A 24874-nucleotide genomic window follows, 5' to 3' on the forward strand; every position below is an offset into this window, starting at 1 on the left:
ATATCAGAAAAAAAATCTATGGACTTAAAATTGAAAAAAAAAATGTAACGATTGTATTGAATTTTACCGCCATTTCTCTGATAGGTTAATCAATAAAATTAACATGTGTATTGTTTCATATGTGGTGACATCACTTTTTACGTTTTCTATACAGTATAAACTAATTAGTGACTAATATGAGATGATACTAAAGAGTGCAAAAGTCTAATTACTAATTGCAAAGCAAAACAAATCGTTCTAGTTAAGAAAACAAACGTGTTTAAATTCATTTGTTGTGCTTTTTTTTTGTAGGTTGCCAAGTCATTAGGGATACAGCCTAGACACAGAGTGGCACTAAATAAAATAAAAAATAACCGTAAATTCACCAAATAACATTATATTGTCAGTTTTGATTTTTAGTGGTAAATTGCATGAGGAGCTTAAAAGACAGGAAACGGAAAATTATGTTTTTATTTATTATTACCTTGTATATCCATATTTGCAACTATTTTTATAATACGTGCCTTATTCCAAATTTTTTGCAATATTTATGGGCAATTTTGTTTTATGTTCAATTTAATGTCAGACCATTTTGGGACAACAAAGAAGACCGAAATATGCATCAATATCTTTTATTGCTCTCTAATCCGAATTAAATCAATTTCTAATAATAAAACACCTAGTGCGGTAAAATTCAATACAAATTACTCAATTTAAAAAGCAATAACGATTTCATTAACAATTTTTCCAGGAAATAAAAAATTGGCTATAGGAGACAGGCTCTTGCGAAAGTCACTTTATTGGTATTCAGGTTCTGATGTTGGTACCAACAGTTATACCAACTTTGAAACAAAAAGCCACATGACAAATGTCAAAGTTCACAGTGACAGACATAATGGTTTTTTTTTTCTTATAAATGCTGGCACCAACACAGTAACATGTCTATACATAAAATGGATGTATTATGCCTCTTTATAATTGTTACTACTTAAAATATAAACACTTAAATTATATAAAGTTTAATAGACCATAATATAGTCATAGATAACAGATCTGGTAATAATAAGCAAAATAATTACAGATTTTTTGCTTACCTATGCATTAAAATGTACAAAAACGTATTTTTTATAGTTTATTCTATTAATAATGAATTATAGATACATTAGTAGCCAATAATATTTTTTATCAAAGACAAAATCTTTACAAAGAGCCTTAGGGCGTGTCATAAATAAAATACAAATTAGAGCTTAACTAATTTTTATAAAGTATTTCTAATTGGAAACATTGAACATACTACAAAATTACAAATTATTATCATTTCAATGATATGAAAAAGACTTATGAGAAATAAGTAATAGTAAAAATAACTTTAGAAAGTAAATAAATATTTGCGATTTTACGCATACCAATTGATAATAATCGAGCGTTGCAAAAACATTCGCGCGGATTCACATTTTATTATTTAAAAATAAAATTAAATCCACGCACTTTATATTCGTCACCTTATTTCGTTATGAAAACCGCATACGTAATTATTAATTGCGTGAGAAACATTGTCCACAAAATGGCGGGGGAAAAATTGTAATTAGAACGAATTTTCAAACGAGATCGATTTACGAAAAGAGATCATTCTATTCACATATTTTTAATGAGAAGACTACAGAACAATGACCTCTATTAAAATACGCTAGACTGATGATCGCAACCAATTTAGTAACCCTTTTTGATCACTTTATTGGTGCTTTATTACTTAAAAAGCAGTAGTGTGACTTGAAACGATTATTTGACAAAAAAGGTCAGCCATTTTCAATTTTATTACTTCAGAAAATGTTCACCGAAGCGCATGATGGAGGTAATCTTATGCTTAAACGAACACTTAGCCCTAAATATTCTAATAGCGGCCATTGTTACAGAATGATTCATATTTACAATTTTCCGCGCGCATCGCACAAAAATACTTTTAAATATTATTTGCGTGCGGACATGTGTTACTGTGGTCTATGTCCCTTTATATAATCTAAACGTGAGTGGGCCTTCTATCCACTATTCGTAAAGGCTGTATGTATTTCTAAATGCATAATATAACGCTACTACACGTATAATACACAAGCTAAAGATAGGGTATATTATACGAGGTTATGTCAGCCTTTTTAGTGCTTCTACCTTTTTAAATAAATCCATATCATAAGTAAATAATTAATGTAGGTTATTGTAATCTCGTATTCGAGTGTTTATGTGGCTTTCAAGAGTGTTTATAGACAGCTTCATCATTAACTTGATGTAATTTATCACACCTCAGATACAAAAACACAGATCAAAATATTAGAAACACAATTCAAATAGTGTATTTATTTTGGAATAGTTTAAATTAAAATTATGATTATCAAACCTTTTTAGAATTGAGAATTGTTAACTACGCTATATCCTATGCTATATGTACGCTATAGATCGCTACATAAAATAATAAAACGCATCCCAACTCCAAAAAGGTTTAACATTCATGTCAAACGTGGCTGAATGTAGGTAACATGGCCTGAAGTTCGAATAAAAAAAAACTGAACATCGCCGCCATGATGTTCTGACATTGATATTGCAAAGCTTTAAATGAGATTTATTGTTAATCACTGCATAACCAACAAGGCTGACATAGTTATATATACATTATGTGACGTAATGAATTGATACACGTCATCGAGTGACGAAATAAGCTAATCGTTATAAAAATAATTGTGTTAACGTGTGTGCGTATATTTTTGACAGACAACTTCCCGCCTTTCCCGGTTTTATTTTTATTTGTACATGCAAGGTATTTTATTCTAAGTCCTAATTACAAAAAAGAGCTTGTAATTTTATTTCTCAGAGTATTTCATTTATTTACAATCGGCTTTGCCAGGATTTTAAACTTCAATCATTATGAAGTACTAGACAGGGTTGATAAAGAGAATCAACCCTAACACGACCCCAACCTAAAACGAATACAAACAGAACAGAAGTACGATATTATCAAAATATCCGCACACACATAACTAAAATGTAGCATAAGCTACCTTAAATTTAATACTTTTTTTATTGTATTATGTCAATTTTTTATTTTTTTTTCTTGTTATATGGCACCACAGCCATTACTTGACAATCACACAAGTGACATATTGTGCATAAACAAACATACTAATTTTTCTTTTGAACCGTTTATATTGTAAAACAGAGTATCAAAACAAATAGTTTATTTTATTTCATTTCTAACTACTAACGCCATCTTTTGGCGTTTTTCAAAACTACTTACGACAAACATGAAAATGTAATCAAGATATTGATGTTAAAACTTTATACACAAACAATTTCTCTTAAATTATGTACAATTTACAGTTTAATCTCTATTAAAGTACCTTATAAACGGTTCAAATACAAATCTAAGCAACATTTAAACCTTACCAAAGCTAAAGTGTCATATTGCCGTAACAGCAGTTTAGTAAAACTTCACAACCGCCTCCCATTTGTAGCCTACATTATAAGCTCATTTATTACCGAAATGACATGAATACACAAACAAAACGTCATTGGCACTATAAACTTCAAGCATACCAAAGAGGTTTGATATCAAAAACTTTAGGTCTATGTAAACAGCGTGTGTCAACTGATAGCGCTTGCCACTGGTCTAGTTGTTTCACAATGGCAGTGTAATGAAAACGGCTTAGTTAAAATCCATCCGACCGAAAAACAGGCAAAAAAATTGCAGACACTTACTTGAAAATCGAACTGAAATTAACATTGTTTTTATTGCTTTTGAAATTGGACGTAGTTTGCCCCATCAACCATTACGTACTGAAACCATTTATAATCTTAAAAACCTAACCTTAGAAATTACAATTTCAAAAAAATAAAATTCCGTAAATTATATTTTTTTTTTTCTAAAACAACACGTAAACCACATCACTAAACGTTTAGTGCGACATCACTAATTTATAACAATAAAAAAAAATACGTGACTAATTTAAAATAAATTTTGTACTTCAAAAATCAGTATTTCAACATTTAATAGCCGTCAGATGAAACATGCTTTATTAATAGACCACATCTTGAATTTAGGAAGCCATTTCCCTTGGGCTATTTTGTGACTATTTAAAGTATTCATTGGCGTCCACACAACGGCCCCTGACAGATCACATTCCTACAGCGAAGATTGAAATTACTTAAATGTATGAAAATGACATGACTCTGTCACTTGATGCAAAATTGTATTAGTTAACAAGCTATATTTTAAAAAGTGAAATTCTTAAATATCCACGAATAGTATTCAAGAATGACACTGATCAAGAAATCACCTTTAAGTGTCAAACCATGCCTCTATGTACCACTTTACAGTGATAGAGGCAACTTGCAAATAACCAGTCGATCGTATGTGACGACATTAAGACTTGTCATATCCATACATTTAAGTGATCAATGTTTATTTGTAAAGATGTGACTTATTAAGGGCCAGTATATTTCTCAAAGAACACATCTTCACAAGCGTTCATAAAAGCCATTATCTCAATATTCTCTCGATACTACTAAGATTCTAACACGTAGGCTCTTGGAAAAATAATAATTTATAACAAATATCCGGGCAATATTTTATATTTATTTATTAATAAATATAACCTCGTTTTTCTTTTTAAATAAAAGGACGAAACAAAATAAATTGGCGGTGATTCTTTTGATCACAAACTGTGAAGATTAGAATCTTTTAGTAAAATAAAAAGGCTGAATTTCTTTCTCACTTTCTCACGCATGGGAAGGAAAAGGATAGCAATAGCCAAGACAAGTTTAGTGCTCAAAAAAATCACCGCCGTAAATAAATTATATCTGTCATTTGACACATAAAACTCACAAAATAAATATAATCTGTGGTGCTGACAAAAAATCTTTTGCACATTTTTTTTCACACACACCTACCTATCATCATACCAATCGAAAAACCATTTCTTTTTAGAAAAAATACATCAATTTCATATTATTATTTAATTTTTTCATCAAATTCTCAAAAATATTTACAGCACAGTCTATTTCTAGTTTTTTCTTGTTTTTTTTTTCTATTTATATTCCCGCGTAAAATCATGACGCAAGAATACTTCTGTCAAATGTTCTTGCGTCATGAGATTAAAGTACAACTTAGAACACATTTGACTAATTATTAAAAATCAATGTTCATTCAACTTAATTAAGCTTAAAAATAAAACATTAACTATTGTCCGTAAGGAATTAAATAAGACTTAACACACCGTCTGAGATCGTCACTCACTTTTTTAGAGTTTTTTTTTTCACAGTTTTTTTTTTATCACATTTTTAAAAATACTGCTTCCTCTTAGGTGCTTCGTGGTAAAGATATGTAGTCACTTCATGTGAAGTTAGTTTTATAGAAAGTTGAACATTTTCGAGTTTGTGTGGGGAACCACTTGGGTGTAGGTTATGTGTGGTGACTGACAACCGAAATCGTTCAGGACGTGTATTTTTTACCTTTGCTTGGAGATCCCTGGGCGGGAAAAACATATTGTATGAGTAACTGGATTACTTTAAACATACATCAAGCACAAAAACAACTATTTTTAATATTTGTTTCAGTGTGAAAGAGAAATCACTACCTAAGCTAAAACTGAATTGAACTTTATTCGTTATAACCAGTTCAAAACCAACTGTTTTATTACACTTCGAAAAAGTATAACATTGTCTAACTTATTCTGTTACTGTCCTCATTTAAGCTAAAATAAACTTTTCTATATCGGAATAGAGTTCAAAATCATGTACTTACTTCCGAATAATTTGCAATAAGTTTCAACTATGTTCTCATAGTAATATAAGCCCTATGTTTTTGAAAATAGAGTGTATAATTACCTGGCTATGTCACGCGATGGAGTTGACGGCGTAGCGCGGCCGGGTGCCCTCCGGCTGGTACAGAGTAATCGACGCTATGTAGTTGTTGGACATCACCTAGACATACCAAACACTAGAATGAAGGTTGGGCGAATCAGGGCTAGAATTACACTATTTACAGTTTCTGATGATTGAATGGAAAATTGATTAGTTTGACTATTCGTCCTAAGCATTTTGCCAACACAATGTTTTCTCTCACTGTTCCGCCCTGTACTGAGCTTGCTTAGGTGAATACGGAAACTGACAAATTTAATCCAATTTCCGTTCATTCATCGGCAATAGTGTCAAATGTCAAATTTGGCTTTCGAAAATTAAAAGACCAATACAATAAAAAAAATAACTGTTCGAAATTGAATGTCATGGCACTTGAGCTTATTATTAGCCTTTAGTATCCCCACTGCCAAATAAGTCTCCTTTCAAGTCCAAAACTTCTTTAACTATAGAATCGTACCTCAAATATCATGTCCTGGTATCCATAGCAGAAGGTGGAGCCGAAGGGGTTGGTGGTGTTGGTGGAGGAGGCCCTGTTGAGCACAACGGGGCGCTCGGCCACGCGCAGCGCCCGCGACACCACCTCCCACTTGCTGTACGCCGTGATCACCACCGCGCCCACGCTCTCCACCAGCGAGTGGGCTTCGCATCTAGGTGAGACAAAGTAGATGCCTTAGAATCATGTCTTGTTGAAACATGTCTGTCGCCGTTGAAACCCGCCAGAAAGTATTATGGATCAAATTAATATATGATTTCAGTTCAAAATTGTGGATTCAATTGCTGAATTAAACAGCCTTACTCGCGCACTAAGGAATTTAATTCTTGCGTGGTGAGGAGTTTCATAAGGATTCAAGGCATTTGTACTAAGACTTTGACTTAGGACAAGCATTCGTGGATCACACAAACGTTTGTTCTACGCGAGGATCGAAACCGCGACACGTTTTGCGATGAGTTTGTCATGGTGACCTCAACCACTCGGCTCTTCGTACAGTCAAATTAGTGAAATGCTATCAAGTACACCCAGGTTTAAAGTTTAAATGAAAAGAAAACTTTGCTTATTCAATTGTGAATGCGGAAGAAAATGAGCCTTTTAAGTGTACTCCACGATGACAAGGACAAAAATTTATTTCTTCCATTATGATCTTTATTTCCATGCCGGCAAAGTATATTTTCCCGTGACTAGATATTTAGGAGTTACATACTTGTCAGGTTGCACGGTGAGCTCAAACTCGCAGCGATGGTACATGTTGAAGTTGTAGTGTCCGGGGTAGTTTGTGTGCAACACGAACTTCTTGACCTGGTGCGTGCGAGCGTCGAATAGTACGTCCTGGGTAACAAGCAATGTTTAGTAAACAAATTATGTCATATTCAACTAAGATAGAATTTTCGATTCGATCCTTAAACATTTCTGATAATCTGGCAAGATACTTTAACTGTAGACTATAGAAAAATAATAACAACATCATTCACACACGTTTCCAAAGGAGTTTTCGAACCCAATTTTAAATTAAGTCAGGTTTTGAGCAAACTTTCAGGGGACAAGTCCGGTGCCCGTTATAACACCTCGTACAAAACAAGATCTTACGATTTCCGCTTTATAGCAAATGAGGGGTGTGTTAGTGTAGTGATGAGTACTCACGAGTCCCAGCGTGAAGTAGTTGAAGAAGTAGTCGCTGGCGGGCGGCGGGCGCCTGCGGGCGGTGGGCCGGTGGATGCGCATCTTGTCGTCCGCCTTGTAGTAGGTGCGGGCGGGCGCGCCCAGCGCCGCGCACACGCGCTGCGCCGAGCTGCCGAAGCGGACCACGCGGCACACGGAGCGGGAGCCCGCCTCCAACCGACCCGGGCCTAAGAGGTGCGGGGGAAATGGTCAAAATGGCGCGCAAAACCTGTTTTTAGACGATCTTAAAAACTCGAATTGATCTGGCCAATCCAGACCAGGAAAATCACTGAATTTACTCCTTTTGTTATAGTACATTATCTGGACTTTAAAAGAGGCGATGACCCCTGAGTTTGTTTCGACGTTTCTTCTCAGGGTAGACATTTAGGAAACGTCGTCTCCAGCTAGCTTGAAAAAAGACATATAAAAGTGATGACGTATATCCTATTTGCAGAATTAAGTATTCATTAAACTGACCCTCAGTGAACATATGCAAGCGGAGTCCGTGCGTGGCACTAGCTGAGCGCAGCACGTCGCAGCGGCGCAGGTGCAGCGTGTGCCGGTAGCACGACAGCGGGAGCTCCGGCAGCGGGGCCCCGCCCGCGCCCGCGCCCGTACTGCTGGCCTGGGGCAACACACATGTAGGTGACAACATGGAGCAAGTGGGTGACATGGCCTACAAACCCTACAGTAGGCTCTCGTTAAGGTAAAGTAGCGTTCGTCATCCGGGAGATAACATAGTAAAGGTCTCGGGTCGAGTCTGGACGAGGATGGTAAAAGACCAAATTGGCACAGGAAAGGCCTATGCCTAGCAGTGGGAGGATTGGGGCTGTGGCTGATGATGGTGATGAAGGTTTGCTGTGCAGTAGTTAAAGTACTAAATATCTCAAAAGTTTATTAATTCTAACCGTTTGACGACCGACTGCCACACCGCTGAACTGGTGTTCAACGGTTTGGCAGCATAACCGGTACAAATATGCCGCCGATGATGCAGTCAAAAGATTAGTCTAACAAGAAAGACCTGTTATAAAAATAGACCAGCAAACAGTAGGTGGGAAAACAAAATTCTATTATAAAAAAGTTACTGTTCTACAGAATGGTCCAAATAATGGAGATTCCATACAAATTCCTTAATAGTATCAATCTAAAATAAGACATTCATGAATGTGGTGATGTTACCTGGTGTTGAGATCCATAGTAGATGGTGGTCCGCGACACTACGGGCGACCCACCGTTGGGGAACTGTAGTGAGCCCAGCCCGTGAGCGTAGCCAGGCTGTGAACATGATAATATTTATAAATACATTTACATTAACCAACCCGCAGTGAAATAGCGTGAGGATCAAATACCCAACCCTTCGTTATACAGGAAGTGGGTTGTACATAGGCTGGTATTATAATCTATATATGAAACTGCTTGTCTGCCATAGCCCACAGGTGACCGAAAACTCAAAAATCAAAAGTTTTTATTTCAAATAGGCCGTTTCTCAGGCACTTTAAGAACGTCACATTACTGACTCTAGTTGCACGGTTCCAAAGTGTCATTCTTATGGAGAAGAACCGGCAAGAATCTCTATAAGTTACTCATTTCAAAATAAAATAAAATATACCTAAAGATGAAAAACAGCTGTGCGAAAAATATAAAAACATAACGGAAGTATCAAAACAGATACACCACAACCCATTTGTATCAATATTTATACAATTGTTATTTTAAAAAAGAAAATAAGATTTTATTCAATATTATTGCTATTTTTACCAAGGTATTTACTACCTGAAATTCCGTAGTATCGTCTAAGTGCTGTAAAAATCGACGCGATGATTTCGTTAGTTAGAAAAGGAATACTTTTATAATTATGAATAAGTTTATACATTCAGCAATAATAATGCCCTAAATCAATACTCAATATACTCAGCTCAATGGAGAACGTCTAAATTAAGAAGATAACTGAATCCATAAAAAGGAAAAATATAGTCGCACTTACCTCTGGATTCTGAAAGGCCGATCAATTTCATCATTAATAAATCATCAGTCATACTCAAATCAAGCGCTGTGATCAGTCGTTGATGATTGATCAACCAATCACAGCCCTCTATTACTCAGTAGCAACAGATTATAATGAAACAGCCTTTCAGAAACTAAGGATAAGAAAATTTCCATACCATATCTCATCTAAATCATCCATCTGACAAACATACAAAGACACACACACTTTCACATTTATAAATATTAGGGCCTGTTTCACCACCACCAAATACGTTCCCGTTAAATTACTTGACAGATTTTTTCATTAATTTATCTGCGAGATAGCGGCTTATCAGCGATTGTGAAACAGGCGTTTAGTGTAAAAAATAATAGTATTTACCTCAAATTTACTATCAACAGGGAAATAAAAGGATAGGCCCCTGAAGTTGAGCGCGAACAGATGGCGCTGTGAGTCGTAGAGGCCGGGGTGCGTCGCGCCGAAGCAGTGCTCCACCTGCTCGATGGAGGGCGAGATCTCCGGCGAGTTGAAGCACATGCCACTGGAACAAGAAACGAGAAACATCGGATAAACTATACAGATCCAGATCGGACTTGAAGTATCAATAATATGTGGCGATGAGAAGTATCCTATCTGTAACCCATTATTAAAGAAATAAACCTATTAGTAAAGAGATATCTTTCAGTGAAATAAAATTTCTCCTGGTACCAACTTTCGCATTTACTTAACATCAATGTGTCATTCTTAAGCTAATGTACAATTTTATTGTCCTTTGGGTTTCGAAGTTGGTCCGAAAGGACAGACCAACCTCTCTGTGGATTTCTTTTTGTTTGTCGCGGGAGTTTCGTAAACATCCCAGCCACTGTATGTGACTGAGATGTTAACGTTTTTATGTTCTAAGTGCGCCGTTCCCTACCCAACTAGAGCACTTAGAAATCAGTGAAGGGGGGGCGATACAGGGTGCTGTCCATGTTTAAATTTATAACATTTTAAAAGTGCTAGTCAATAGGATACTTTAAATCAATTAATTTTGATTTTAAACTACGGTAATATTATAAACTTTCGAATTGAACTCATTTCAAGTTAACAAACGAAAGCAAAGAATAACAAACAATAAACACAAAAGCTAACCATGACCTATAAAAAAACGAGTAAATAAACCGAGAGAATTACAAAGGACCATTTAAAATTCTATTCGCGTTCCCTTCAATTATTCACATAAGCGCAAGCCCTAGTCACATTAACACAACCTTGGCGTGAACATGGAAACAGACGTAATAAATATTATAATGTCATTAGGTCGACAACTTTATGATACGGTAACGGAGATAGTCTTATAATATTAATTATTTTGTTACTAGCTGGTGAGCGATAGATAAGTGAGGACGAGGTGATTTTTAGTTTGCTAATAATAATTTTCTTTAAACGTTTGGAAGAAATACCCACTTTTTAGTACTTAGTCTAGTCTCACTTTTTCATGTCAATGTTTTTAATCAATCATTTCGATTGGTTAGAAATGTTTTTTTATTAATTATTTCGTAATTACTTCAGTTTAGAATGGGTTTATAATGTTAATATTAGTAATATATATTTTACTGTAATTGAGTACTTTTTACAAGCGTTCAAAAAGGACGACGCCAATTTAGCTAATTATGTTTCGGTTGTTCAGCAAATTTACATTTTTCATTCAAATAAGAAATTTTAGTTAGTATGAATAATTTGCTCCAGATTGCATTAAAACTTTTTTAATTTTGCTTAGTCTTATAGACAGACAGTCTTGAAACGTCTAATGAATTGATGGTGCCGATAAAACAAAGCTGTGTTGGCACATTTACTAGTTGCAACATCGGGAACGGTCAACAGTGTGACTTATTGACAGACTCGATCGAGCATAAAAAGAGATCGATTGAATGTCAATATGATAATATAGTTACCATGACAATGTCAGTTAAAATGCATAATTAAAACATATTTCATTTATTCCATGCACATATTAATAACGGTAATCAAAGCTCAAAATAGTACTAAAACCTTTTTGTAACTACACCATATTTGTACAATGTATAATCAACCGTACGTCTATAACAATAAAGTTCAATTCTCAATAAGCACAAAACTGAATTTCAATTAATAAACTATGCTAGTAAATTTCAACCTTATACCTTGAACTTAAGAGTTATTTTTCAATGTCACTAAGTGCCGGTCCTTTTGGTCCTTCGCTCCTTACAAGTCTGTTTAGTAACAGATTAATTGATATTCCAAGCGAGTGCTCACAATACAATAAGAGCTTTAAATAAAGTATGTAGTCTAGACATGACATGTTACGTCCTTATATTATATTATTAATTTTATTCAGTGGATTGGTTTGCATATCTCATTCAAATTAACTTTAATTATTGGCCTAAAAATTTTGAGTCATTTCTTCTTTTTCTGACTTTCTGTTTCTATACGGCTGGCAGGATGCGAGCAGCCGAAGATAGATCTCGATGGCGTGCAATATGGGAGGCCTATGTCTAGCAGTGGACGAATATGAGCTGATGATGATGATGATGATATTCTGTTTTGGAGCAGAACTTGCAAATTATGATTGTATGCTATTTGAGCATACAATCAAAATTCGCAATATTTTTCCCAACCCACAGACTATCAAAAAAACAAATGTAGGTCCTTATGTCGTGCCAAAATTGTTCAAACAATTGCATAATTATTTTTGTGTTCATTTTGATAATTTGATTGTTAGAAGGATAAAATGGTAGCTTTTTCCAAAAATAGTATAATGACAGAACGATGGTTGCCTAGGAAATTAATAATAATATAAAATGATTACTCACCTATACCTAAGTTTAACTAATTTCATATTGTAGATCTCTATAACTTTGAGCCGCTGGGCAACCGGGTCGAATATTAACCGGATGCCGTCCTGAGGCATATTTATTACTAGGTTTACTGATAACGGGTTCTGTAAAGAAATCAAGAATATAAATTAGGATACGATAAAATACAAGCGAATTACAAGAAACTTGTACAGATATCAATGTGTAGTTTATAAAATATGCAATTTTGATCTCATTGAAACAAGAATCTGTGGAAAGTTACAGAAGAGGACGTGTCATCTGTGATATTTAATATAAATTTTCTGGTATATGTTCTGGTATGTGTGTTGGCTCTTCATATCGACAGTTAATAAAAAATAGGCGATACTATTAATAAAATACAAATAAAAATTCTAAATCAGCTGTCCGTTCAAATTAGTAAAATATAGAAGGTTTTAGCATTATAATATCTTCTTCACAAGAAAGTCAACATTACCTGATCACTATATAGTACTTGTACTCCTCGTATTGTGCCCACTTGACTCTGTATGATGGCCACTGACTGAGAGAAATGCATCCCTGGAACAGAAACAAGAAGATCATGAATGATTGTTGATCTTAAAAATAGATAAATATATGTAGGTATTTAATATTATTTCAAATGAAGTTTTGCCAGAAGTGTACTAAAATAAAGTAGGGCTGTTTTTCATTTGTTTTCAGAAAGTTAAGTATTTAAAAATTGGAAAGGAAGGGGTCTGTTTAACCACGTATAAAATGAAAATGCAGTAACAAATTTTTTGTTTGTCTGCTTCGATTTTTTTTAACCGACTTGAATTCGTTAGTTTTTATTCGCTATGTATTAAGTATGAAACACCAGACTTTTGGTTAAGTCCGACTCCAATTAGGTGCAAAACTAGGTTTGGGTTCGGGTGTTTCTGATAAATACGCGTATGTAAACCATTGAAACGCCTACGACAATCATCATAGTAATCAACAGTTATAAATTTTCCACAACATTTACAACAAATATTGTTAAATAATATACTGACAAAACAAACTAAACGATACAACAATTAAATTGTTTTTATCGCGATTATAATCGAGAATCGATAAATCAGTTGCATAAAAACTGACAGCTCTTTGTTTACATTTTTTTCCGTTAATTATTAGCCGTTAGTTCTCAAGTACGTTCATTATCACGATTACCGCGAACATGCATTGATACTTCAAGTATAAATTTATCGATGAAGATATACGGGACGGTGAAACATGAATCGGGATGGATGGGAAGAGCAAGAGGCGGAAGAAAAAAAAGATTAAGTTTTCCGTTTCTATAAGCCAAATAAACGGAAAACTTATTTTTTTTTATGTGGCGGGGGAATCCTCACGGAGCCACCCGCACACTCGGGGGACGGAACGGGTAGTGTCAGACTCTCAGACTTTTACTGACTAAACCTAACCGCCGGGTAACGTCAGCTAATGCTAATGAGGTATGTAATGATGGAGGAATCTTGCAGATTTAAGGCTGACATTTTAAGTAAAATGATAGTGGACGCCAATGGAAAACAAGCTTTCCTAGGGAAACTGAGGGATCCGTACAAAAAGGCTTAAGTCTGTCTAGCGAAATTAGTAGTTCTGCACAAGGCTAAGGAAAAACAAATCGGCAAAAAAAAATATCGTTCATCACATTGACCGTACCAACTGTTGCTGCGTTGGTGCTTCTACTTTTTTATTATTATTTGTTGTTATAGTGGCAGCAGTATGTTTCTACATATACATATATATAACGTCTGAATATTTGACTATTCTTTAGCTGTTATAGTATCATGATTTTCTTGAAAAAGCTTGGTGTCAGACTAAAAATACCACCAAAACAACAATTCCGTTACATATTTTCGCTAAAACATGATGTAATAATCAAACATATGAATATTGCGATAACGTAATATAAAATGTTAGTCATCACGTGCGACACACGTGTTGTTGACGAGTACTGATAGGGGCCTGTTAGCGGGCTGTTTGTGCTAAAGCTGCAACTGTCTCGACTAGATAAGTGCTGAGAATAACAAGCAATGAGGCTTTGCATGTCCGGGATATAGTTTGAAGGGAGAAATTGATGATATTTCTTCTTTGTTATTGCTAATGGATTTCAATATAGCGGTCAAGGCAAAAACCACGAAACCAACAGGTCACAAAAGAAAAATAAGGTTCTATTCAAATGAAGTAGTTCAACCTTTAGAGGTTCCATTTGTTCAAGTAGGTACCTAATCCAACAAAAAGTAAACATACATCTTCACGTTTGGTCAAAGAAAACAATTAATTAAAAACGCGACAAGATACTAATGTACAACTACAACAAAATAAAAATAGACAACAGATAAAAAGTCATGATTTAAAAAAATCAAAATTATTGTGCATTTCCATAAAAAAGACACCAAGATTTCTAACTTCTTTTAAGTAAAACTAAACAAATACCGTATAATCTACAGTTCTCTTACCAAAACAATGTACTGCAAATGATTAGGACAACAACAAAAACGATTTTATCAGTCACTTTCAAAACAGTTTTATCATCTGACGCATATACGGCAATGTCTATTTTCAATACTATTTTGAACACAAGAGAGTGCTCAAGTACTAAGACGATTGGGATCAATGGACCAAAGGACCACCACCGGATCTTAAGGGGTCAAGACTTATGGACCAATTATTGAGAGTTTTCAATAATCCAGTTTTTCAGTTAAAGCAGGTTTTAAATTACAGCAGTCTTATTATAGAGGGCGATGCTTTTTTACACTTTTATTCCATATTTTCGGTCAAAAACTGATATGGTATAACAACCAAAGCATGCGCGACAGATGCCCTGATCAATTTGTCTCATTTATAGGGGTAATTGAGGTACAGAGTCTCCAATTATAGAGGTAAATAGCAAAACAGTCTTAGATTTCGCGAATCACTTGAACCAGTTTCCAAAAGTTCCAATAACAGAGGTAATCTAATGATAAATAACTGGGACTTCATTTCATCTCTCAATAATAGAGGTATCTTATGTATCCAGGTTTCACTGTATTATTGACATTGTGGAAGTGAGATAGAGCGCTACGTGGCATAGAACAGCGTCTCTCTTCTACAACTGCTAGGTTGTAAGCTGTAGAATGCTCTGAACAGCTTTTAACTCCGTCAAGGGTAAATGCTAAAGTATATTGGATTGGATCGCCTTGGCATTGCGAATGCTAGGTCTTATAGAATATCTAGTGCTCGTATTTATTTAGTAATAGTTTCTAGGTTGTTTAAGCTTGTCGGATAGAGATCTAACAAGCCTTTGTTCAACTGGGCAGTATTTGTTACCCTATGGTTATTGATTGTAAAATTCTTTTATGGTTAACGTCATAACCTAATTGTTTTTTTATCGCATCTTGGAGATAATTCGCACAGCCCTAGATTATGATGTAGGTTTATTGTACTTAGGGTAGCTTACAGTCCTTGAGTGACACCGCGGGAAGAATTTAGTTAATACCTAATGGATTTGAGAGCTAAAATGGCAGAAAAATGAGGATACTCTGTATCATTTCAAATGTCTCAGAGAAGAAGCATGAGTTGATATCCGGACTAAACGCCGTTGACAAAGTCTAAAGCTTGCTTATGGACGTAAAACCTTATACTTAAATGAGGTAAAACAAACTCGTAAACACGTACTCTACCGCTCTTATTCGGTCAGGGATTAAGCTGTGATTGTACGCATACATTACCATACTTAAATGAACGCATAACAATAACCCAAAGTAGGCCCTCGAAGCTCGTATTTATGTTATTGAATCTTTTTTAAACGAATCCCGAAAAAACGAAATGTTAGTGCTTGTGTCACGGGGGGTTTTATAAAAAAAAGACATCTAGTCTGAGAAAGAGCATTCGTGGATCAAGCAAATGCTTGTCCTACGCGAGGATCGAAACCGCGATACGTCGCGCACTTTGCGTTTGCAGCCTGCTTTCAGGGTTGCTTACCCAAAGAGTAAAAACGTACCCTACTACTTCAGCACTACTGTCCATCTTTAGATTATTGTTAGGACCCTCAGTTTCGTAAATCAGACTCGCACTTGACCCTTTTTTTAATTTACTTCGCCATACTTAGATCCATCCTATTTATACTATTTCTGAATAATTTCGTTGCGTTCCAAGGCAGCTAACTGTTTCCCCTAGGACACACAGTTTTCGTTGGTTTCATTGTAGATCCTGGCTTACAAGGCGAGCATGTGCAGCGGGATAATTGCCATACATACACATGTTTGACGGTCTTTTAAGTTCGTTTGAAGATTTTCTTGTCCTTGACCGATTGTTTTAAAGGGCCTTCAAACATTTCCAACAACACGTAATTGTAACAAACATGTTAGATCATCCAGCCTTAATATAAGCAGGAAAAGAGATTAGATAAATATGTTTACGAGAAAACAATTTCGTCTGAATTTTGAAAGTTAAAAACATGTTTACTATATTATATTGTATTTAGATAATCTATCAAGGTCATTGAAAACAACAGCTTGTAACGTGTGACGTCATTTCACATTTTAGATCACTTGCTACGTAGGTAAATATTTTGAGGTGTTTATCTATAAAGTGTAGGTATAAACTGAAACGTAATAATAAATTGAATAATATTGTAGCGTAAATATTGAAAATAATATTCGCATTAAATTAATTGTTATACTGCGTATTTTCTAGATGTTTATTTATTCATTTTGAAGCAAAAACAAAAACGACACATATCCTTATAATATGCAGTTTAGAAAAACTTACATGCATTATCTTAAATAATACTTTGTTCAGAAATAAAATAATGCAGGAACTTTAAAAAAAAACGACATTAAAAAAAGATCTAATTAAACTAATTTACATGTTTTACTTCTCAGTCAATATTGCTTTTACAATGCAGGTTCGAAAGCTGTTGACAGCGAGAACAGAACCAAAACAGATCGTGCATGTCTATGCAGTGACGAAAAATACTTTACTAAACATATTTAAATGAAAATACGACTTGTGGCAGATTTTACGACCTGTCAAAAGGTTGTTCTTAGAATGAACAGAGTATAGGCATTTGTGAACGTCAGCTAAGTGTGCTTGCATACCGCTGTTAGTTTACTTATTAGTGTCAACTTTTTGTATGGCAATCTGTACTAAGTGTCTCTATGCATAGAAATGCAAGGCCAAAGAAGTCTGATTACATGTTTAAACGTGGTTACCTAAAATATATGATTTAGATTAACATACTTTGGAAATTCTGGTTTTATAATACTTTAATCTACAAATATATATATTTTAATCTGATGAGATCCCACTCCTGGGCAAACATCTTCCTTCGTTCTTCCAGACCTTCACCTTTCTAAATTTGTGTCTACTAAATCATTAACCTCACAATTTTTGATCGAAGAAAAAAACTATTCTCGTTTTTATGAAATGCTCATACTTTAATAGCGAATAAAAATAACTGATATTTTATTCATTAAAACGTAGGTACACAAATTTCACAAAAATCAATACAACAACATTTTAAGTGAATAAAACGTTGATAAGAAGCTACCAAAATGTATACCATCACCACTCAATTTTTTATAAATTCTCCCTGTATGTACATCTAATGCTCACTGCATAAAAAGCTACATGACATGACCTCCCTAAGGACGCATGAACATTTGTAACAGAGCTTTTAGCTAACGACAATCGATTTAGTCCCAGACAGGCGTTAAACTCGACCTTCAGTGCATAAGGGTAGACTTCAGACGGGTCAAAATCTATTTTACTGAGGAGAATGACCAGTGTGTGCAATATGGATTTGAGAGAATAAAAATAATAATCCACAGTTTCACACAACGCCATCTAGTATCAAACTGAACAAAGCTTGTATTGTGCCTTGATAGATTGTACTAGACAACTGATAAACATACGTATTAAATATATTTCGAAACATATTATAAACACCCAGATACAGAACAAATGATCCTGCTCATCAGACAAAAGTTTGTTCTGGGTGGGAATCGAACCCACGACCTCCGGTATAGCAGTCAAGGCTACTAACCACAAGACGAACAGGTTCCGTAACTCATCCCAGAATATTTTCTGATTGAATTAACAAATTTCTTTATTGAATTAGCTATCTCTGTATTCGCTTCACAACAAAAAGTCCAAACTACAGCATTTCCAAACCGTACCATTAAAAAAAACTACAAGGACCAGGTCCTTTTGTCCCTAGGACCAAAAGACACAGTAGGTATCTACACAGCCAGTTGTACACGCGCCGGCCATGCTCCTCATCTCTACCTACGTGTACGTAACCGGGTAACAAACCAGATAACAGGTGCGGCTAGTTTCGCACGTGAACGAACACGCGATCACACGCTAAGCGAATGCTATCTTGTACATATTTAGATTTTAGACTCTATTTATTAATATTCTTTTTTTTCTGTATGAATTTTCGCTGGCAAAAATTATTATGTTGGAATATTTTGTACAGGCACAATTTGTAAAAGTACCGTCGCAACACTTGCTTAGAGGGTTGAAAATGTCATTATTTAGAGTACAGGATTATTGAGGAAACCTTAAGGAAAAAAGACGGTACTACGCAGTACGCGTAGCAACGTTCTTTCCTTCATCAGGTGAAATGATTCCAATGCAGTGTAGTCGACACGACTAATTCATATTCATTCTGAGAGCTCTTTCCAGTTAAGTTGAGAATACACTGTCAAAAATGTTCTACAAATAAAAGATTCTTACGCTTGTATTGTTGAAAAATAATATCTCAATAGCATGTAAACATTTGGCTTAGAGTGCGATAAATTCTACAAAACAGTGTCAGCTTGCCAAATCAATGTAAAACTTCCAAACATGCGCGATTTGCGTGGACTAATCACTTAGTATTTTATTATTATTCTCGTAATCGTAAATTGGCATGGTTACAATAAAAAAAAATACTAAGAAAATAATTATAAACAACTTTAATTGGTTTGAATGTTTGTAAATTATTTATTTTCTTTGTCCAGAGAGTTTGAAATGGTGACAATAAGTGTTGTTTGGCACGACTGCCAAGAATCTTGGTTCGTGTAATTTCTATATTAACTGAAAGTTAACACAATCCTGGGACTTAGAGACATGAGAGCCAAACAAATGTGACTGATACTTTGCATCTAGTTTAAAATGTTAAAGGAATAACGTACAGTCAGCATCGAAAGTCCAGGACTATTTTTAGGTTAAGTACAAATTGGATAATCTAAGTACATATTGGAACTATATTGTTTTTAATATAGGATTCTCCATAGGTCCACCATGTGAATAAAAAATATTAGAGGGTTTTTGAACATTAGATTGCATGGATAACCACTATAGACGTCTCCAATGTCACCACAAACCCACTGTGCAAGCGACTGTCCGTGGTTTTGACCCCCACGTAGGACCAGTATTCGTAAGATCCACAAACGCTTTGTGTCAATGAGGTGTCTTGTACATATGACTTGAATGTTTGTTCAACACCCGTAACACAAGGATTCAATATAAACGCGCGGGAGTTGCTTTTTTAATTTGACAGATCGCAAATCTGCGTTCGTTCATCCACCTTCATATCTGACTGTACATTATCTATACGTATTTTTAAATAAATACGAAAAATTACTTAATAGAAGATACAAGACCTATAAGCTAACACTGATATTGAATATTAACATATTAGGCTAAGTTATTGAATTATTTATATCTGCGTAAAACCATCTTGAGCATGAATGCTTATGCCTAGTTATTATTTGTGCATATCAAGTGGCATATATACAATAATATACATACATAATGATATGAAGCTTAGGCTAAGAGGACATTCATGTTGCTTTAACAGATTTTAGTTGAGTGGCTAATTGGCTATACAATTTCTTTATTAAAAGTTTATATGCAAGTAAGTTTCTTAAAAAAAGAAGAAAGCAACAAAAGGATAGCAGAGGGATAACTGAATGCTATTAAATCAAAAAAAAAAAGCGAAAGAAATACTGTTAGTGATTTAGTTCTTCAAAAACTGGTCCTATGAGAAACCAAAAGGACCAAAATTTGACCAAAGCGACTATAAAATATTAGCTGACATTATTACAGACAAATTAGAATTACTATCAAGTGCTAAATTTAATCCACCTTTTAATCTATTGCTAACAATGACGTACATCATTACACATTAATTTAACGGATGGTGAAGGTTGTTTAAATATCATAAATTGTTTTATCATATATCTGGTATATACTATATTGGTTCACAACACAATAGATAGATAACGAACAATATTGCATGACAATCAGTAATAAAATATTAAAATTTTGTAAACACTTGATATGATTAAACGACAGGAAAAAAAATATAAGGTCTTTGCCCTGGAGTAAACAAGATAATGATTATTAAGAAGCAAATAATACGAAAAATACAGATCACTTTATATGTCATTTACTATTTTCTTTGCTCATGGTCCATGGAATACTTGCTAACCTGCACACATTTAGTTGGCCAGTTTTCTTTTATAACTTAATGGCCTGTGTCTTACACATATACGGCTATGCAATGTCAAATATCCTGAGATTAAACCGTGTATGGTCACAATCCCATGAACGGATACCTCTTTATAATATAAATATTGCTCAATAAATTATTCTATGTTATAATTTAGGAGCTTGTCTAGTTGGTATTGAAAAGTTGAAGATAAATTGTAATATAATATATTCATAGCAGTTATAGTTTAATAAATAAGGATAATGATTTCAATACCAAAGCACTGTGTTAACAAATATGTAAACAAAAGAAAACCGTTATCTTCAAAACATTGCAACAGATTACTAGATGTACAGTTTCATGCATCATAATTAAGCCTAATTCCATTTAAAAAACAAATAATAAAAAGATAATAATGATGCAACATCTTGAAATAGTCATTGCCTGATAACAAACGTCAACAACGTTAATTTTACCATAAAAATACTGTTTACAACAATATCCTTACTTTTGTGACACGTGTATTTACGCGAAAACTTTTATTTATCATTATGAACCTTTGTACATATATTCATGAAGTTAATTATTTAATTTTTGACACGAAAATGAATAGTAATGAAAACGATATAGAGCTGCGGGCGACTGCTAGTTAAAACAATATTAACTCTGTGATTTTATCCATAGTAAATCTGTAACAGTGATTTTTTATGCCACTTCATTGTGACAGCTACCTCTATAACAAATTTAATCAAAACCGGCACAGTTATTTATGCATCAAAAGGTAACAAACAAACTCACAATATTTAACTTTTACAATAATAGTGTGATGTTATCACTGCAAGTGTAAATAAAAGCTTGTTTATATTCCAAGTATAATGAGTTTATTTCTTTGTGTTTTTTGTCTTTATGATTGTTATATCCTTATGTTTTGTGTGTTATATGATTTATTTACTAATTACGTAAAAACTTAATAAGGATTTTTAATAAAAGTAGTGCTTGTAGTAATTTTGTTATTACACTGTTATTACTATTCCGGTTAAAAGAAAAAAGCAAATTTTACTTCAATAATATTGGTTCATAATGTTTTTTTTTTAATATAAAAAGAAACATTTACCTTAAAGACATAGTCTAGTGTGTTATTAGAATTTAATCAGTTATAATGCAGTTTTGTTTAAAATACCTGCACCTATAATATTAATTTATACTATTAATAGAAACATATTCTAGCCTTAAAGTAGATAAAACAATTGCAAAACATAATAAATTACGACTTATCAATAATAATGACTAACAAAGGAATTAGAAACACATCTGTTCATAATAATTTATTTATAATGAAATACACACAAAGTGCTTTGTTAATATCGTTTTTATTTATAACAGGAAACCTTGATAGACTTGTAGGCAAGGGAAGCATTCTATTCTGCCATTAAAATTTGTTTTAAATTTAGAACATCTCTTAAAGTTAAAAGTCGGTTTTCTTTTACATTTACACACTTATTTTGTACAAAAGGGAATACCTTCAAAGTTCAAAGTCAGTTTGCAAAAATTTACAAGAAATTTATGTTATTATTGTAGAAAAAATCAAAAGTAAAAACATAGAGGTTATCTAGTAAACTAAAATAACTAAGTAGTTATGCTATGTTCTAATTAAATAAATGTATGTTCTGCTGTGTTTACATTTTATGTAGTTGATAAAAGGAATCATTAGATATTAATTAAAGTCTTAATTAACTGCTGACTGTATGTTGTTTACATGCTATAGCATATTCAGAATTTCAGAGATGTAAAATTGATTTCAAAATAATGTGGGTGTGTAGTGGAAAACAAATTTTTTAGGTGTACTAAGCCACATAATTATTTTGTAGTTTAATTATATCTGTAGTTTGCAATTATCATTCTTAAAAAAAATATTTTATTTCTGCTTAATAATGAAACTGACAAAGCTGACATCAAAGGAAAGTACCCAAAACTTATAACTTGGGCAAGGGAATTTAATCATTCTTCCAAAAGCTAAAAAAAAATAGAATTAAAGACTTCATGTCTTTAATTCTATTTCCTTTTTAACTTTTTCGAACTATTTTTTTACATTACATTTGTAGTATTGTAATGGCACAATTATGATAGGAATTAACCTGGTTAACTTATCTGTACGGACCATTTGTGTCCCTGTTTTGTTACCTACTTGTTTACATTTAAGGCCTTTGGGTGCCTAGTTTCTTTTTTATTTTTTTTTTCTTTTGAAAAGAAGTTTTTAGTATTTTTAGTTTTTATATTTTTTATATTTGTGAGAGGCTGTTTTAGTTTTATTAAAATCTATTTCTAATGTTATTGTTCTTATTGCTTTGAATGAGACTTCTATTAGAGTAATAAGAGATACTATTAGTTCTAATAAACTATATACCATTTGGAATACTTTAGTCTATAAAAGCTCGAAGTAATAATATTTCATCATTGTTACAAAATAAACGTCAATGTGATGAAGTGATTCAGCCAGTTGAAAATATCCATCAACAGAACTATAGAATATAAATGGGTGTCGTACCTACTAAATTTCAAAACAAACACGAAAACAACGCAATCTACTAATTTCACGGTCAAGATTAGCAATAAAAAAAATAAACATAGCACACAGGCGAAACAAAGGCTGCTCGTGACACTTCCACAGAAAAAAAATCAATGTTATACGATTGTCTTTCAATCAGTATCCCTAAACCACGGTCGTCCTAATTCATAAATCATGGTGAAATAACGTTAAAAACACCATTGCGTAAGACACGTCCCATAGAAATAAAGCGCAAATTCTTGACGTAAGAAATAAACATACGCGATTCTTACCTAGAACAAATTCCCAGGCATCACAGCCCAGAGAGCGTTCAGGGACGATTTCCAAATCCAACATCGTGCACAAAACACTAAACACAAACTAAACTAACTAACTTTCACTTAAAAAAAACGTTTTTTAATGTTAAAATTCGCTATTACGCTGCCTTTTCTTTGTTTGCCAACTTTAGTTTTCAACCATTTTGTATTTGTCAGAGGAACTGTCATTACAAACAGCTGATTGTATTTTGCCAGGACCGTATTGTAATGGTTTGTTTTTTTTCTTGCACTTGAAACTACGATTTTATAACACACAGTTTATAGTTTCTTTAAATTATTTTATTTGTTTAGCACTATTTCACGATTTGGCCACAATATGACACTTTCTACACTTAAGCCGTAAAATATATTTTAAACCTTCCACCAAATGATTTTTAATACTTTTGAATAGTAAGAAATCGTAGAAGTATATGTTTGTGCGTAATAAAGAAAATAAACAAATTTGGGGAGACCTTGACTCTTCAAGTAAACAAATGTGTATGAATACTTAAAATATACAGTGCATAATATATTACTTCTTTTGAATACAGTCCTGGCGTAATCGAATGACGCATGCGTACCAACCATGACAGAAGAAATAATGTTGTAGACACTGTTTTATACTCGTCTCTTTTTAGCACACGATTATTCCACATTACCATCTCTTTCCTATCAACAGTTTACTTGCTTTCTCATTCTGCCCCGTTATAGTTGTATTATGTCGTCTCACTCTAACAAACTTGTTATTGATAATTGGGTAGATGATGTGACCTATACACAACAGCCTTTTTCAGCGTCCATTTCTTGTCTTTGTGACTAAATAACTCGATGAACAGGACTTGGCTAGTAATGGATACAGAAAATCTAAAATCGACTAACGTATAATGCCATAGTCACGTTCTAGTACGTGTGTCCCTGAATCACTGTTCCTAGGACGACCTAGACAGCACGTCTAGGTCTAAAATAACATTCTAGAACAAAATTGACGTGTGTTTGTCGATGATACCGATATGTATTGTAGGGCCGCAGCTTTCGCTCGGTTTCCCGCCATTCTCAAACAACCTTGGAGCGATCTCTGACGCCCACTAACCTACGTAATGTTATTACACAATAACATGTTTATTTACTTCGAAATAGAATTCACGTATTTTTGCATGATCAACGTCAGAGGACTT

General features: G+C 33.8%; 1 protein-coding gene across 1 annotated transcript; it reads right to left on the reverse strand.

Annotated features, from left to right (window-relative positions):
• Positions 1 to 597: 597 nt before the first annotated feature.
• On the reverse strand, positions 598 to 24445 carry LOC113494287 (UPF0183 protein CG7083-like). The gene is made up of 11 exons (XM_026872564.1): positions 23676 to 24445; positions 12831 to 12913; positions 12353 to 12480; positions 9903 to 10062; positions 8717 to 8812; positions 8015 to 8162; positions 7520 to 7725; positions 7083 to 7207; positions 6341 to 6530; positions 5851 to 5946; positions 598 to 5491 (listed from the first exon to the last, which is right to left on the reverse strand). The coding sequence occupies exons 1-10, from the start codon at positions 23737 to 23739 to the stop codon at positions 5860 to 5862; spliced, it is 1287 nt and encodes a 428-aa protein (XP_026728365.1). The 5' UTR covers positions 23740 to 24445; the 3' UTR covers positions 598 to 5491; positions 5851 to 5859.
• Between the last annotated feature and the right edge of the window lie 429 nt (positions 24446 to 24874).

This window comes from Trichoplusia ni, chromosome 5 (genome assembly GCF_003590095.1).
Source record: "Trichoplusia ni isolate ovarian cell line Hi5 chromosome 5, tn1, whole genome shotgun sequence".
NCBI classification, from domain to species: Eukaryota; Metazoa; Arthropoda; class Insecta; order Lepidoptera; family Noctuidae; genus Trichoplusia; species Trichoplusia ni.